Below are 13,989 nucleotides of genomic sequence, written 5' to 3' on the forward strand. Positions count from 1 at the left end.
AAGTCCTCTATTTCATTGAATGACCATTTTTCTCCTGAAGTATTATACTCAGTTTAGCTGAGTGGGTGATTCTTGGTTTTAATCCTAGTTCCTTTGACTTCTGGAATCTCATATTCCAAGTCCTTCCATCCCTTAACATAGAATCTGCTAGATCTTGTCTTATCCTGATTGTATTTCCACAGTATTTGAATTGTTTATTTCTGGATGCTTGCAATATTTTCTCCTTGACCTGGGAACTCTGAAATTTGGCTATAATATTCCTAGGAGTTTCTCTTTTCAGATCTCTTTCAGGAGCTAATTGGTGGATTCTTTCAATATTTATTTTACCCTCTAGTTCTAGAATATCAGGGCAGTTTTCCTTGATAATTTCATGAAAGATGATGTCTAGGCTCTTTTTTTCATCATGACTTTCAGGTAGTCTCATAATTTTTAAATTGTCTCTCCTGGATCTATTTTCCAGGTCAGTTGTTTTTCCAAGGAGATATTTCACATTATCTTCTCTTTTTTTCATTCTTTTGGTTTTGTTTCATAATTTCTTGGTTTTTCATAAAGTCATTAGCTTCCATCTGTTCCATTCTAATTTTTAAAGAACTATTCTCTTCAGTGAGCTTTTGAACCTTCTTTTCCTTTTGGCTAATTCTGCTTTTTAAAGCATTCTTCTCCTCATTGGCTTTTTGGACCTCTTTTGCCAATTGAGTTAGTCTATTTTTAAAGGTGCTATTTTCTTCAGCATTTTTTTAGATCTCCTTTAGCAAGATGTTGACTCGCTTTTCATGATTTTCTTGCATCACTCTCATTTCTCTTCCCAATTTTTCCTCTACCTCTCTTACTTGATTTTCAAAATCCTTCTTGAGCTCTTCCATAGCCTGAGACCATTGCATATTTATTTTGGAGGTTTTGGAAGCTTTGACTTCCTCTGATGGTATGCATTGTTCTTCCTTATCAGAAAGGATGGAAGGAAATACCTGTTCACCAAGAAAGTAACCTTTATAGTCTTATTTTTTCCCTTTTTTGGACATTTTCCCAGCCAGTTACTTGACTTTTGTGTCCTTTGTCAAGAGTAGTGTATACTCTGGTGACTTGTAAAATCTCAGATCCTTCAAGGTGGCACAATCAAGGGAGAAAAGTTTATTCATCTCCTGGCCTGTGCACTGGTCTGGGAGCAACCAAAAACTTTTCTGCCCAGAATCTGCGAGTAGTAGAATTCCCTCTCCACAGCCACTTCCAGCTCCATCAAGCTGGCACTCCTCTTCTCACCCTGAACCCGTCTGAGGGCTGAGATTCAGATCAGCTGCTCAATTCCCCCAGGGGCTTCAGGTGGAGGGCTCCAAAAGTGGATACTACTGCGGTGCTGCTGCAGGCGGGGCCAGACTGCATTCCCTTCTCATCCAGATGAAAAAGCTTTCTCACTGACCTTTGAAGCTTTCTTTGGCATTTGTGGGTTGAGGGATCTGAGAACCGCTGCTCCTGCTGGGGATTCCACTCCTGAGGCCTGTTCTGGTCCTGTTCCTGCTAGTGCCAAGCGGCCAGGGCTGGGCTGGGCTCCATGGGTTGCGCTCCATGCCCCATGAGATAGACCTTTCCTGTTGGCTTTCCAGGCTGCCTTGGGCTGGAAATCTCTTTCACTCTGTTGTTTTGTGGCTTCTGCTGCTCTAAAATTTGTTTAGAGTCATTTAAAGGGTATTTTATGGGCTGTGAGGGAAGAGCTAGAGTATGTGCATCTTTCTGCTCCACCCTGCTAGATTTTAAAGAGAATACAAACCAGCATTGCCCAAGTTGAAAAAAATTGACATGTAAAAGGGTTATATATCTTTTACTTGGCTTCAGAGTAATGCTTGAAGTAATGGGCAAATCTAGGCTTGAGGTTAGGGATGGTGAAGCTTCCTGACCATGACAGCTGGCTTTCTGGGGTGTGAGCTCCCTAGGGAGACAAGCACTAGAAGCTGTGCTCAAGCAAAGGTTGGATGAAGCCAATGGTATGGGGAGAATTCCTGCCCAGGTATTAAGAGGTCCAACTAGATGACTCCCAAACTCTGAGATTCTGAAGTTGTAGATGGGAATGTGCCTTTGAGAGACACTACCACCAAGATGACCCTTTTGGCATCCTCTTATTTATGAGTGATGCTTTGGGCACGTATGTTCCAAGCTGTACCTGGTACAAACAAAGGGCTATGAGCTTCTTAAGGATAAAACGTCTGCCAGTTTGGTGTTTCTTTGTCCACATCTCCTGATGCAGTCCTGAGCACAGACTAGGGGCCCTTCACTGGGGGTGTGGAGGCTTCACAATGCTTCCATTGTGTCCCACAGTTTCCCAGATTACAGGCAGACCTTAGTGGATGCTGAACCATAACTAGTCATTTTGTTACTAGTAGCAAAGTTTAAATAATTTGCCAAAGTGTATCCAGTGTGATCAATTTTTTAACTTTTAAATAATATTTTAATAACCAACTTTCAAAAGATAAGTTGGGGTGGGGAAGACCTGGGGCACAAGGTTCTGTCTGTGGGAGGGGTGATCCCTGGAAATGGGCCCCAGAGGGAGGAGATCCTGGGATGGAGAGGTGGCAGTTGATGTCTTTGTATCCTCAGCATCCAGTATAGTGTCTGACATATGGTAAAGACCCTTAATGAAGGTTTGTTGATTGACAAGTTTTGGTGAACAGAGCAGGATGAGATGGGCTGGAAAAGAGCTCCCCTGAGCTATGGGCACCAGGGCAGGAAGCTCAACCCGTAGTAGCTTCTTCTATTAACCAATTATTCTTGCCCTCTGGATAGAGAAGGAATGAAGCCAAAGGGTTAGAGCTCATTTTAGAGTTAGAAAGTTACTTCATTCATTTTTACAAAATTTTGAGTTCCAAAATTTTATCTCTTCCTAAAACTGTTAGGAAGTTGATATAGATTATATGTACAATCATGTAAAATATATTTCCAAGTTAGTCATAGTTGTGAAAGATGAAACAGACTAAAATGGGAAAAAAGTGAAAAAATGAAGGTAAAAAATTGTATGCTTTGATCTGTATTCAGAGTTCATCACTTCTTTCTCTGGATGTGAATATCATTTTCTGTCATGAGTCCTTTGGAATTGTCTTGGATCATTATATTGCTGAGAAGAGCCAAGTCATTCATAGTTGATCATCACACAGTTACAGTTTCATTACATTCCTGTACTGTAGGTTTTTCAGCCATTCCCCAACTGATGGGCATCCCCTCAATTTCCATTTTTTGCCACCACACGAAGAGCTTCTATAAATATTTTTGTGCACATAGGTCTAATTCCCTTTTCTATCATCTCTTTGGGACACAGACTTAGAAGTGGTATTGTTGGATCAAAGGATTTGCCCAGTTTGGTTACCTTTTGGGCATAGTGCCAAATTGCTCTTCAGAATATTGGATCCATTCACAACAGTGCATTAGTATCCCAATTTTCCCATATCTCCTCCAACATTGATCATTTTCCTTTTCTACCATTAGCCAACCTGATAATTGTGAGGTGATACTTCAGTTATTTTAATTTGCATTTCTTTAATAAAAAGTGATTTAAAGCATTTCTTCATATGACTATAGATGGCTTTGATTTCTTCATCTGAAAACTGCTTGTTCATATCCTTTGACCATTTATCAATTGGGGAACTGTATGTATTCTCATAAATTTGATTCCATTCTCTATATATTTGAGAAATAAGGCCTTTTTCAGAGACACTTGCTGTAAAGAATGTTTCTCAGCTTTCTACTTTTCTTAAAACTTCTCTTCTTTGGTTTTGTGTGTAGAAAAACTTTTAAATTTAATGTAATCAGTTATCTATTTTACATTTTGTAATGTTCTCTATCTCTTTGGTCATAAATTCTTCCCTTTTCCATAAATCTGACAGGTAAACTATTCCTTGTTCTCCTAATTTGCTTATGGTATCACCCTTTATGTCTAAATCCTTTATTTATTTTGACCTTATCATGGTAAACAGCATAAGATGTTGGTCTACTCTATACCTAGTTCCTACCATATTGTTTTCCCAGCAGCTTTTGTCAAATAATGAGTTCTTATCCCTGAGGGTGAGGTCTTTGGATTTATCAAACACTAATTTACTATTATTATTTACTACTTTGTCTTGTGTACCTAATCTATTCCAATGATCTACTACTCTTTTTCTTAGCCATCTCCAGAGAGTTTTGATGATTGCCACTTTGTAATATTGTTTGAGATCTGATACTACTAGTCTACCTTCCTTAGCATTTTTTTCATTGATTCCCTTGATATGCTTGACCTTTTGTTCTTCCACATGAATTTTGTTGTTATTTTTCTATCTCTAGAAAATAATTTTGGTAGCTTGATTGATATGGCACCAAGTTTAGGCAGAATTGTCATTTTTATTATATTGACTCTGCCTAGAAACTGATATGTTCCAGTTGTTTAGATCTGACTATATTTATGTGAAAAGTGTTTTATAATTGTGTTCATAGAGTTTCTGGGTTTATGTTAGCAGATAGACTCCCAAGTATTTTATATTGTCTATAGTTATTTTAAATGGAATTTCTCTTTCTGTCTCTTGCTGCTGGGCTTTGTTGGTAATATATAGAAATGCTGATGATTTGTGTGCATTCATTTTATATCCTATAACTTTGCTAAGGTTGTTAATTATTTCAAGGAGTTTGTAGTTGATTCTGTAAGTACACCATCATATCATCTGCCAAGAGTGAAACTTTCATTTTCTCATTTCTTATTCTAATTCCTTCGATTTCTTTTTCTTCCTGTACTACTGACACTAAAATTTCTTATACAATATTGAATGATAGTGGTGATAATAGGCATCCTTGCTTCAGTCCTGATCATATTGGGAAAGCTTCTAGGTTATCACTATTGCAGATTATGCATGTTGATAGTTTTAGAGAGATGCTACTTATCATTTTAAGGAAATCTCCTTTTATTTCTATGCTTTCAAGTGTTTTTAATAGAAATGAGTGCTATATTTTATCAAAAGCTTTTTCAGAATCTATTGAGATAATCATATGATTTCTATTGGTTTTTTTATTAATGTGGTCAATTAAGCTGATAGTTTCCCTAATATTGAACCAACCTTGCATTCCTAGTATAAACCCTACCTGCTCATAGCGCATGATCCTTGTGGTATATTGCTGTAATCTCCTAACTTTTGGCTCAATATTCATTAGGGGAGTTGGTCTGTAGTTTTCTTTTTCTGTTTCTGCCCTTCCTGGTTTCGGTATCAGCACTATACTTATGTCATAAACCAAATTTGGCAGAATTCCTTCTTCACCGATTTTTCCAAGTAGTTTACATAGTATTGGAATTAATTGTTCTTTAAATGTTTTATAGAATTCTCTTGTGAATTGGCATCTGGCCTAGGAGACTTTTTTCCTTAGGGAGTTCATTGATGGCTTATTGAATTTCTTTTTCTAAGTTGGAGTTATTTAAGTATTCTGTTTCCTCTTTTGTTGATCTGAGTGAATTCCCTCTTCATTTTTCATACTGAATATTTGGTTTTCTCCTTTCTTTTTTAAGATCCAATTAAAACCAATGGTTTATCTGTCTCATTGTTTTTTTTTTTTCATAAAACAAATTCCTAGTTTTAGTAACTCAATAGTTTCCTTACTTTCAATTTCATTACTCTCACTTTTGTTTCACAGAATTTCCAATTTGGTGCTCAGTGGGGGATTTTAAATGTTTTTTCTAGTTTGTTTTTTTTTTTTAGTTGTATGCCCAATTCATTAATCTGTTCTTTCTCTATTTTATTGATGTAAAAATTTAGGGACATAATTTTCCCCTAGATTCCCAATTCTTCTGATTCCTACCTCTTGTTCTTATTCCTGGCCCTACCTCACTGCTTCAACATCGTGTAATGGGTCCACAACTGTTTAATTACATGGAAAGAATCTTTTCTAAAAAGCTGCCTCATTAGGGTAGAGGCTCAGGAGATAAAGGCAAAAATCTAGCTTATTGGTCCACCAGTATGGGCCCACAGGACTGTAGAGCAAGGGAGTTCATGCTCACCTGCCTGTGAGTGATGAACTGCCTGCCTTGGGAGCCTATTTGTACTATTTCCTGGTGCTTCCTCACCTGTGCCCCTCCCCCAGAATATCCCCTGGAACACCCCAAAGATTACACGTTGCCGACAGTCTGGACAGCGCAAATCCCCTTCAGTCAGGGACTTCAAGTAGTTTCTGGAGGAAGCTGAGACCAGCATCTGGGGTTCCCTGATCTGGGAGCCAGAAGATCTGGGTTCAAATCCTAACAGCACTGGGCACTTCACTGTATCTTCCTGGCTCTCATTTTCTTTATTCATAAAAATTCAAGGGTTGGACTGGGTGACTGAAGGTCTATTTCTGTTCTAAAATTCATTAGCTTGTCTGTGAACTTTTCTCATTTGTGTTCATCATCTCCTCTAAGCATGGTTTGTATCTATTTATATAGGGGTGTCCATGTAGTTTTTGACTTTAATGCATCTTCTGTATCTTCCATAGATACATTTGGTCCTTTCCATTAAAACTGGAGTACTTCACCTTCCTGGTGTCCTGGACCCCTTTGGTACCTGTGTGGGTGGCATTATATCCTGGCCCCTCCCCACACGTATCCTGTCCGTTGTCAGATCTGGCCAGTTCTGCCTTCCCAGCATCCCCTCACATGGAGGCCACTTTAGCTCTCTTCTTCTCTCTTGTCTCCTTGATTATTGAAGTTGTCTCTTCATGGGTCTCCTTGCCTCAAGTCTTTCCCCACTTCAAATGTAAACTCTCTTGTTTGACTTTCAAAGGCCCAAACTGTCTGACCAGCCTTGCCAGCCATTGCTCTCCTCCTGTATGCGACAGTCCTCCCAGACTGGCTTTTTCCCTGCTCTTCATAAAGGATCCTTTGAGCATAAGGAACATGTTAGAGACAACCTGTGATCTGAGCTGCTCAAGGGCATTCTCACAAAGGCACCATGGCAGCAGCTAGGTGACATGGGGGAAGGAGTCTGGATTTAGAGTCAGGCCTGAGTTTGAATCCTGCCGCAGATCCTTGCTGGTTGTGTGCCAGCTTCTAGCTATAGTACAGCAAGTGCCTAATACATAGTAGGTACTTAATAGATGTTTATCTTATTGTTTTTACCAGTAGCACTTGTCAGTTAATAGACATTTATTAAGCACCTACTATGTGCCAGGCATTGGGAATAAGAATATGAAAAAGGCAGTCCCTGCTCTCAAGAAGCTTCTATTCTAATGGGGGAAAGACAATACACAAATAGTAGCTGAAGAGAGCAATGGGGGCTTGATGGAGAAATCCAAAGGAGAAGCCACTGGGTGACCAATGGAGAGCTGGGCAGCCTGGGTACCCTCCTTTAGGGGAGGTTTGGGGGCACTCTCTGTTCCAATCTCCTTTTAGGGGTCCCAGGAGTGGAGGGGACTGATGATCTATGAACACCAAAGCTGATATGATCTTGCAGGATGATGAGATTCCTCGGCATGATAGTGTCTGAAGGAGTTCAGCCAGATGGGAAATGAAGAGCTGGTCTCCTGACCTGGGGGCCCTCCCTTAATGCGGGTTTTATTATATGCATATTTTATTGTTGTTTTGCCCCAGTGGCTGGCATGTAGCATGTGCTCCACTGGTACCAGCTGAATTGAGCTCTGCGCCATTTCTGACCATGTTTCCTCCAGGTTGCTGTTCCCATCCTCTTGAACAAGAAGAACCATAGACTTTGGCCCTGTTTTGTTTCCCAAGACCTGGGAACCCATGTGGAAGCCATGAAAAACAAGATGTACATTCTGAGGGGTCTAATGTCAGGAAGAACCCTGCTTCCAATTCCCACCATTGCAGAGAGCATTGAAGGAGAGCTGAACTGCTCAGAGACCAAGTGGGTACCCACTGCTTCCCCAGACTATAGCCCCATTGTATCCAGATAAGCTGTATCCTGGTCAGAGCATTCAAAACTTACATGAATTAAATGGTTGTAGGTCCTACGTACATGAATATTGCACATAACTTTTTCTTCAAAGCATCCTTTTAAAGATAGATTGTGTTTGTTGTAAGAGTTCCCAAGGGAAGAGGTCAGGGCTTTGTTGTAGAGGGAGGGAGTGCTGAATTTGAGGTAAGGAAGAGCTCAGTTCTAATCCTGCCTCTGCCACTTTCTGGCTGTGTGCCTCTGGGCAAGTAACTTAATCTCGGTGATCAGTGTGGTGCAGTGTAGGTATGTGTGAATATATACGAAGCACATATGTGGGTATCTATTGTCTGCATATATATGCAGATAGATATAGCATAATGTATATGTGGGCAAAGTGCTATACTAGAACCATATTAGGCTTGGAAACAGGAAAACCTGGGTTCCAATCCTGCCTCTGTCAGCCCCTGGCAAACCACCTACCCTCTCAGTCTCAGGCACCCTCCAATACTCTGAATAGACAGTTTGCAGGTTTGCATTGGTAGAGGGCATACCTGCATTGTTTCATTCCCTTTTCTCTCACAAGTGCTGAAGAGAAGCTCAGTCTTTAAGAGAACAATATTTTTTGCCACCAAAAAACTTGCTCAGGTTTGGTGGAGATGTTTTGCAACAAGGGAAGTAACATGAACAAAATTCCATGAGAGGCCACCCTCAGTTACAAAGCATGTAGGGCTTATAAGAAAGACATTTGCTATTTGAGGAATCTCATGCATTAGGGAGGAGAATGGAGATATTGGATTTCTGCTTCTGTCCTGTTTAGAGAGGAGTAGTCTGTTATAATCTTTGTTATCACTTTTGATTTTGTAGACAAGACTCATACGAAAGGGCCGTCCTCCATGCCATTGAATCTATGGTTATTACATGGTCACATCAAATCCAAAAAGTCCTCCAGAAGGACTCGGGGCAATCTCTGCTGAAGGGCATTCACTCAGACCCTCAGATGGAGCTAGACTTCTGGAAGACAAGACGGGATAACTTTCTGTGCATCTATGATCAAGTAAGCAAAAGTCCAGCGAACTCCTTGCCCGTGTTTGTCAAGCTGATGAGTAAGCTTGGCATACATCTTACTCCCTAAGCTACTGATTTCCACTGATGGAGTAGTGGAGGGGTGGGTGAGAATCTTGTTTGGTATTTGTGATCCTGCCTCCATTGCCCCTTTCTGAGGTACTTACTTTGGTCCCCTGGTGGTAGGGCTGTGATGTCCTGGATGAGTGCTCTCTCCTCAGCAGTAGAGATCTAGGATTCTCCTTCTGTGCCATTTTTGTCTCTAATCTTCAAGTGGTTCAATGATTTCACCAATGTGGTTATTCCGTCCAGTGTACAGATCACAACTCCATTTATACAGTCAAATTCTGAATGTCTCTTGTTCTCGTCCTTCCATGAGTTCACACAGAGTTCCATCTTGGTTTCTCTTGATACCACAAGGACACCCAAAGGCCTTGCTGCCCTTAGTTATCCCTGCCCTCTAGATCTATCCCATAGCTGCCATAAAAGAGCTGTCCAGGGTTTTGGAGACCTTCTTCCTACCTCCTTTAACATCTCATGGATAATGGTCTATTTAGCCCTTCGGTTGTTCGTTTATTTTTCCACTGTCAGTAACATAGTAGACATTTAATACATGCTAATTAATCCCTCATTTTCTCCATGACCAACTCACTCCCTTTTCTGGTGAAATCTTCTCTTGATGATGCTCTTATCTTGCTTCTTGCATGTATATGTTCTTTTAAAATGGGGATTAAAAGTAATTTTGCCTTGCTAACTTTTGTTGACAGTGATATGATTCTCCTTGAAAGAGTTTTAGCCGCTTTGGGGAAAGCAGAAGATCAGAAGTTAGAAGGAGATCAGAAGTTAGGGTTTACTGTTCTACAATTGTCTAGGGAAGCTTGAAAATATGAAGAGCCAATTAATCTGATCAGCTCCTTGAATTTGGGAAGCAGCAACAATAGTTTCTATTTATATAACACTTGAACATTTCCTTCATCAATATGATCGACCTGGTAGGGAGAGTTTTGTTAGATTTGACTTTGGTGTTTCTACTACAACACCGGAATCAAATCGCCAAATCCTGCTAGTCTTTGAATAGAAACCTCAATTCTTGCCTTGAAGAGACAGTCAGAGACTCCCCCCTGCAGAAGGTCAACTCCTGGAAGGCAGAGACTGGGTCATTTTTCCCTTTGGATCCTAGCACCTACTATAGTGCCTCATACATAATAGAGATCTCCAATGCTTATCATAGAGCCTGGCATATGGTAGGTACTTAAAAATGTTTGTTGAATTGTTAAAAATGAATAAGCTTTGAATGTAAAAAAATTCCTCTTATTTTATAGGGTGCTATTATGTTTAATGAAAATCTTATCTCTATAACATGGTGAGCTTTTAACAACTTTATTCCTGTCCATGTAAGTCCTACTTTAAGCCTCCTTTGTGACCTGGAGATGACTGGATTCTCAGAAGCTCACAGTGAAACATCAACTCTAGTGAGTTACTACAATACTCGACTCAAGTGCCATTTTCCACATCAAACCTGTCCTGATCCCTCTGACTTTAACTCCGGATTATCTTGTGCTTATTTTGCATACACAGCCATCTTCTCCAGCCACGTATAGCTCTATGGGGCCTGCCTGGCCCTATAGATACCTAAGTTCCCTTCTTTCCTTCCTTCCCCCACCCCACAAACACACTGCTCTCCTGCCACACATACACACAGCTGCCTGGTTGCCCTGGGACAACTCCACCGAAATATAATTGACATACTTCCACCCCATTCCAGTGACTCTAAACCCTATAAAACAAATAAAAATTCCAAACTGTTTCACAGAACAGTGTGACCTTTCTGTTTCTGGAGTGATAATGGCTGAGTAGCAGAAGAAGAGACAGATGGTGTTAAGATCCACAGTTGTTAGTCTATAAATATTAACCTAACAGTTGGTACTCTTAATGTGAGATGTTTGTCCAATGGCCAGTAAGTCATACTACTAGAGGAACTAAGCCATACCCACATGGATATTTTCTCTGAAGAGGAAACCATAGGCAAGTGGCAGCTGAAGGAAGGAATGCTATCAGGTTGAATTTAGAGACGCAAAAACGAGTGAGTGAGCTTGACTTCATCATGCACCCAGAGGTTACAAGGAGCAGGTTTCATGAGAAGTGTAGTCCTTTACCTTTCAGTACTCAAGATGCTTGTAGGCCACATTGGTACCATGAAAATAAGGAGTACAGCTGAAGCCCCGGCATCTGTTGCAGAAGATGACAAGGAAAACTTTCATGAAGAAGACAAGATCCCCAAACTACACTGATATGCGCCCTGACACTTGGTGACTTCAGAAAGAAGGTGAGCATAGGGGAGGACAATGAAAACCACATTGATAATTAAAGTTTGGGGTCAAGTAGCTATCTACATCAAATGGTGAATCAACAACTTGTAAATTATTTAGAACTCTTGTGCTGCCACATCATGAAATTTTACTTTAAGAAGAGATTTGGAAGGTACACGACATATCACATACAGGACTCAGACTGACTACATCTTAACAGACAGGAAAGCAGCTATTCATTAGCTACAACCCTCATCTCAGGACCAGCTGATTGCATGCAGTCAGATTGTCAACAAGCCAAAGGAAAGGAGTGAAAATCAATTTTAAGGTAGAATGAAGAATACTGATTAGAAGACACAGGAAACAATCCCAGGAGGTCATCCCTGGCTTGTAATTGGCTGCTAACTCTGATAAACAGAAAAGGGACTGAAGTAAACACAGAAGCTCTTCTTAGAGAAGGTTAATTGGTACAATTAAACTGCCTCAGTTTTCTCATCTGTAAAATGAGCTGGGGAAGAAAAATATCAAACCACTCCAGGATCTTTGCCAAGAAAATCCCAAATGGAGTCATGAAGAGTTGGACATCATTGAAATGACTGAACAACAAAAATTGATACACAGCCCAGTCACAGTGTGGATTGGTTCGAACAGTTCACAAGTCACTTCAGCCAGTATACATTTAATCCATTTACTCTGCAGGATGATAGGAAACCCCAGGGCAGCATTGGCAGTGAATGTAAACCACTGTTTCAAAATGTAATAGAGGATGAAGATGGAAGGTGGATGCTGTTAACCTCATCCGTTGAATGAGAGAGTTGGAGCAGATGATTTCTGAGGGCCCTTCTTACTCTAGATTTAAGTTCCTATGTCACTAAACAATGAGATGCAGTTAAGGGGAAAATGAGTCTGCTGAGAGATTCACCTGCATTCTAGATGCTTTTGCATGAGAGGTATGTAAAAGACATAATCAAGAACATATGTGACCAGAAAAGATAGGACAGATCAGTCATGTACGGATCATGGACAGCCCAAATGTGCGAGTATCCATTAAATATTGATATTTTTATCCATTCGTTTTCTCTCCCTCCCACACACACCCCACTTTGGAAGAAGAAAAAGACAAACCCCTTGTAACAAACATGCCTAGTCAAGTAAAACCAATTCCCACATTGGCCACGATCAGGAGTGAGTGTCTCACACAGCATGTTCAGTCCATCTTTTCTCCAGAATTGGGGTGTTTTGTGTCCATTAAATACCAGAGAAATGAGAAAATGCTCTCTACCTTGTAGCGGCTGGTAAAAGAACCATTTTGGAGAATTCATGGATGAGAATCCAATAGGATGCAAAGGCAGAGATGTGGCATGAGCCTGCCCTGAAGAAGGGAGACTCCTCACAGGCTAAGGCCACAGATATTCTTGTATTATTTGTTGTTATCTAACTTTGTCTCTGGGGAAATGGGGGTGCAAGTAGTACACAAGCGTAGAAAATTTGGTTATTTTGCTCTTCCATCCTGCTGTCTGTTAGACATTGGATCAAATGTATTGGACGTTAGACATAGTGTACATTGTGTCAAGGAAAATCCAACTGAATAATTTTTCCCAGAAATGATTTGCAACTCTCACTAATCCAGTTTTATTTATAAAATGTATTGTCTTTGTCCCTCCTTCTCCCTTTCCCCCTTTAAACCTATTTCTAGCTTCAGGCTCCTGTTGTCCAGAAAATGGTCCAGATCCTGAAAACCAAAGAAAGCAGTTATTTTCCTACTTTTGAGGACATTTTCATGGTTGTTGAAGCTGGTAAGGACAATTTGGATATTGGTGAGCTATGGCCTTTGTGGTGTGTGTGTGTGTGTGTGTGTGTGTGTGTGTGTGTGTGTTCCTGTATAATCAATTGATCTTTAACAGATAGCTTGAATTTATCACTGTGTACTAGATCTGTAACCAAATATTGAAATGCATGATTAAATACATTATTACTTGGCTTGAGTTCCACCAATTTAATTTATTTCTGCAAAGTTTACATTGATACTTTTTCCTTTCATAAAAGTCAGGATAAAATATAGTGATAATTAGAGATAACTGATGTAAAACAGAATGTCGGCTATGATGTGCATGTACTCAGTCTGTGGCTGTAGATTTATTGCTACAGTAGACCTGTTACTGTAAGGAAATTACTCACTATAAGGAGTTGGTGTTTTGCACATATATCAATGACATGTTAGTAAAGCATAATGATAGATGGTTAAAAAACTTCCATCTAATGCTTACATTTAAGTCTTCTGATGATAAATACAACTCCTGATGGTGCCAGACTGGAGTTCTAATTGGAGTTTATTTTAGTGGAATCCAGCAGAGGTCATAGTCTCTTCTTGTTCTAAGAGTTTAGGATTCTCTAAAAAACATGGTGGCTTTAATATTGACTTGAACATTGCTGGTTAGCTGTGCTGTGAGCTATTGGTGTATGGTTCCCAAGCATCTTTCTTGTCTACCCTAATCCCAATACCTTATTAATAACTAGCATTCATTTAGCACTTTTAGGTTTGCAAAGTGCTTTACAAACCTTATCTCATTTGCTTCTCACAACCACCCTAAGGCAGGTATTATTATCCCCATTTCACAGGTGAGGAAACTAAGACAGACAGAAGCTAAGTGACTTGTTCACACAGCTAGTGTGGAAGGATTTCACAGGATTTAAACTCAGGTCTTCATGACTCCAAGCTCAGTGCTCTGTTACTTAACATGTCTAGGTTATAA

At 40.0% G+C, this 13,989-nt stretch overlaps 1 protein-coding gene across 8 annotated transcripts in view; it reads left to right on the forward strand.

Moving 5' to 3' along the window:
• The window catches only part of DNAH11 (dynein axonemal heavy chain 11), a 302,015-nt gene that overhangs the window by 8,635 nt on the left and 279,391 nt on the right, over window positions 1–13,989 (forward strand). For all 8 annotated transcript variants that reach the window (XR_011976511.1, XM_072650882.1, XM_072650884.1 and 5 more), the window contains 3 exons: window positions 7,639–7,835; window positions 8,730–8,919; window positions 12,933–13,032. Coding sequence is in view for 7 of the 8 variants with exons in the window: in XM_072650882.1 (XP_072506983.1) it covers window positions 7,639–7,835; window positions 8,730–8,919; window positions 12,933–13,032 (487 nt within the window). In the remaining variant the exon portion in view is untranslated. The remainder of the gene's footprint in view (window positions 1–7,638; window positions 7,836–8,729; window positions 8,920–12,932; window positions 13,033–13,989) is intronic.

The sequence above is a fragment of the Notamacropus eugenii genome, chromosome 3, assembly GCF_028372415.1.
Source record: "Notamacropus eugenii isolate mMacEug1 chromosome 3, mMacEug1.pri_v2, whole genome shotgun sequence".
NCBI lineage: Eukaryota > Metazoa > Chordata > Mammalia > Diprotodontia > Macropodidae > Notamacropus > Notamacropus eugenii.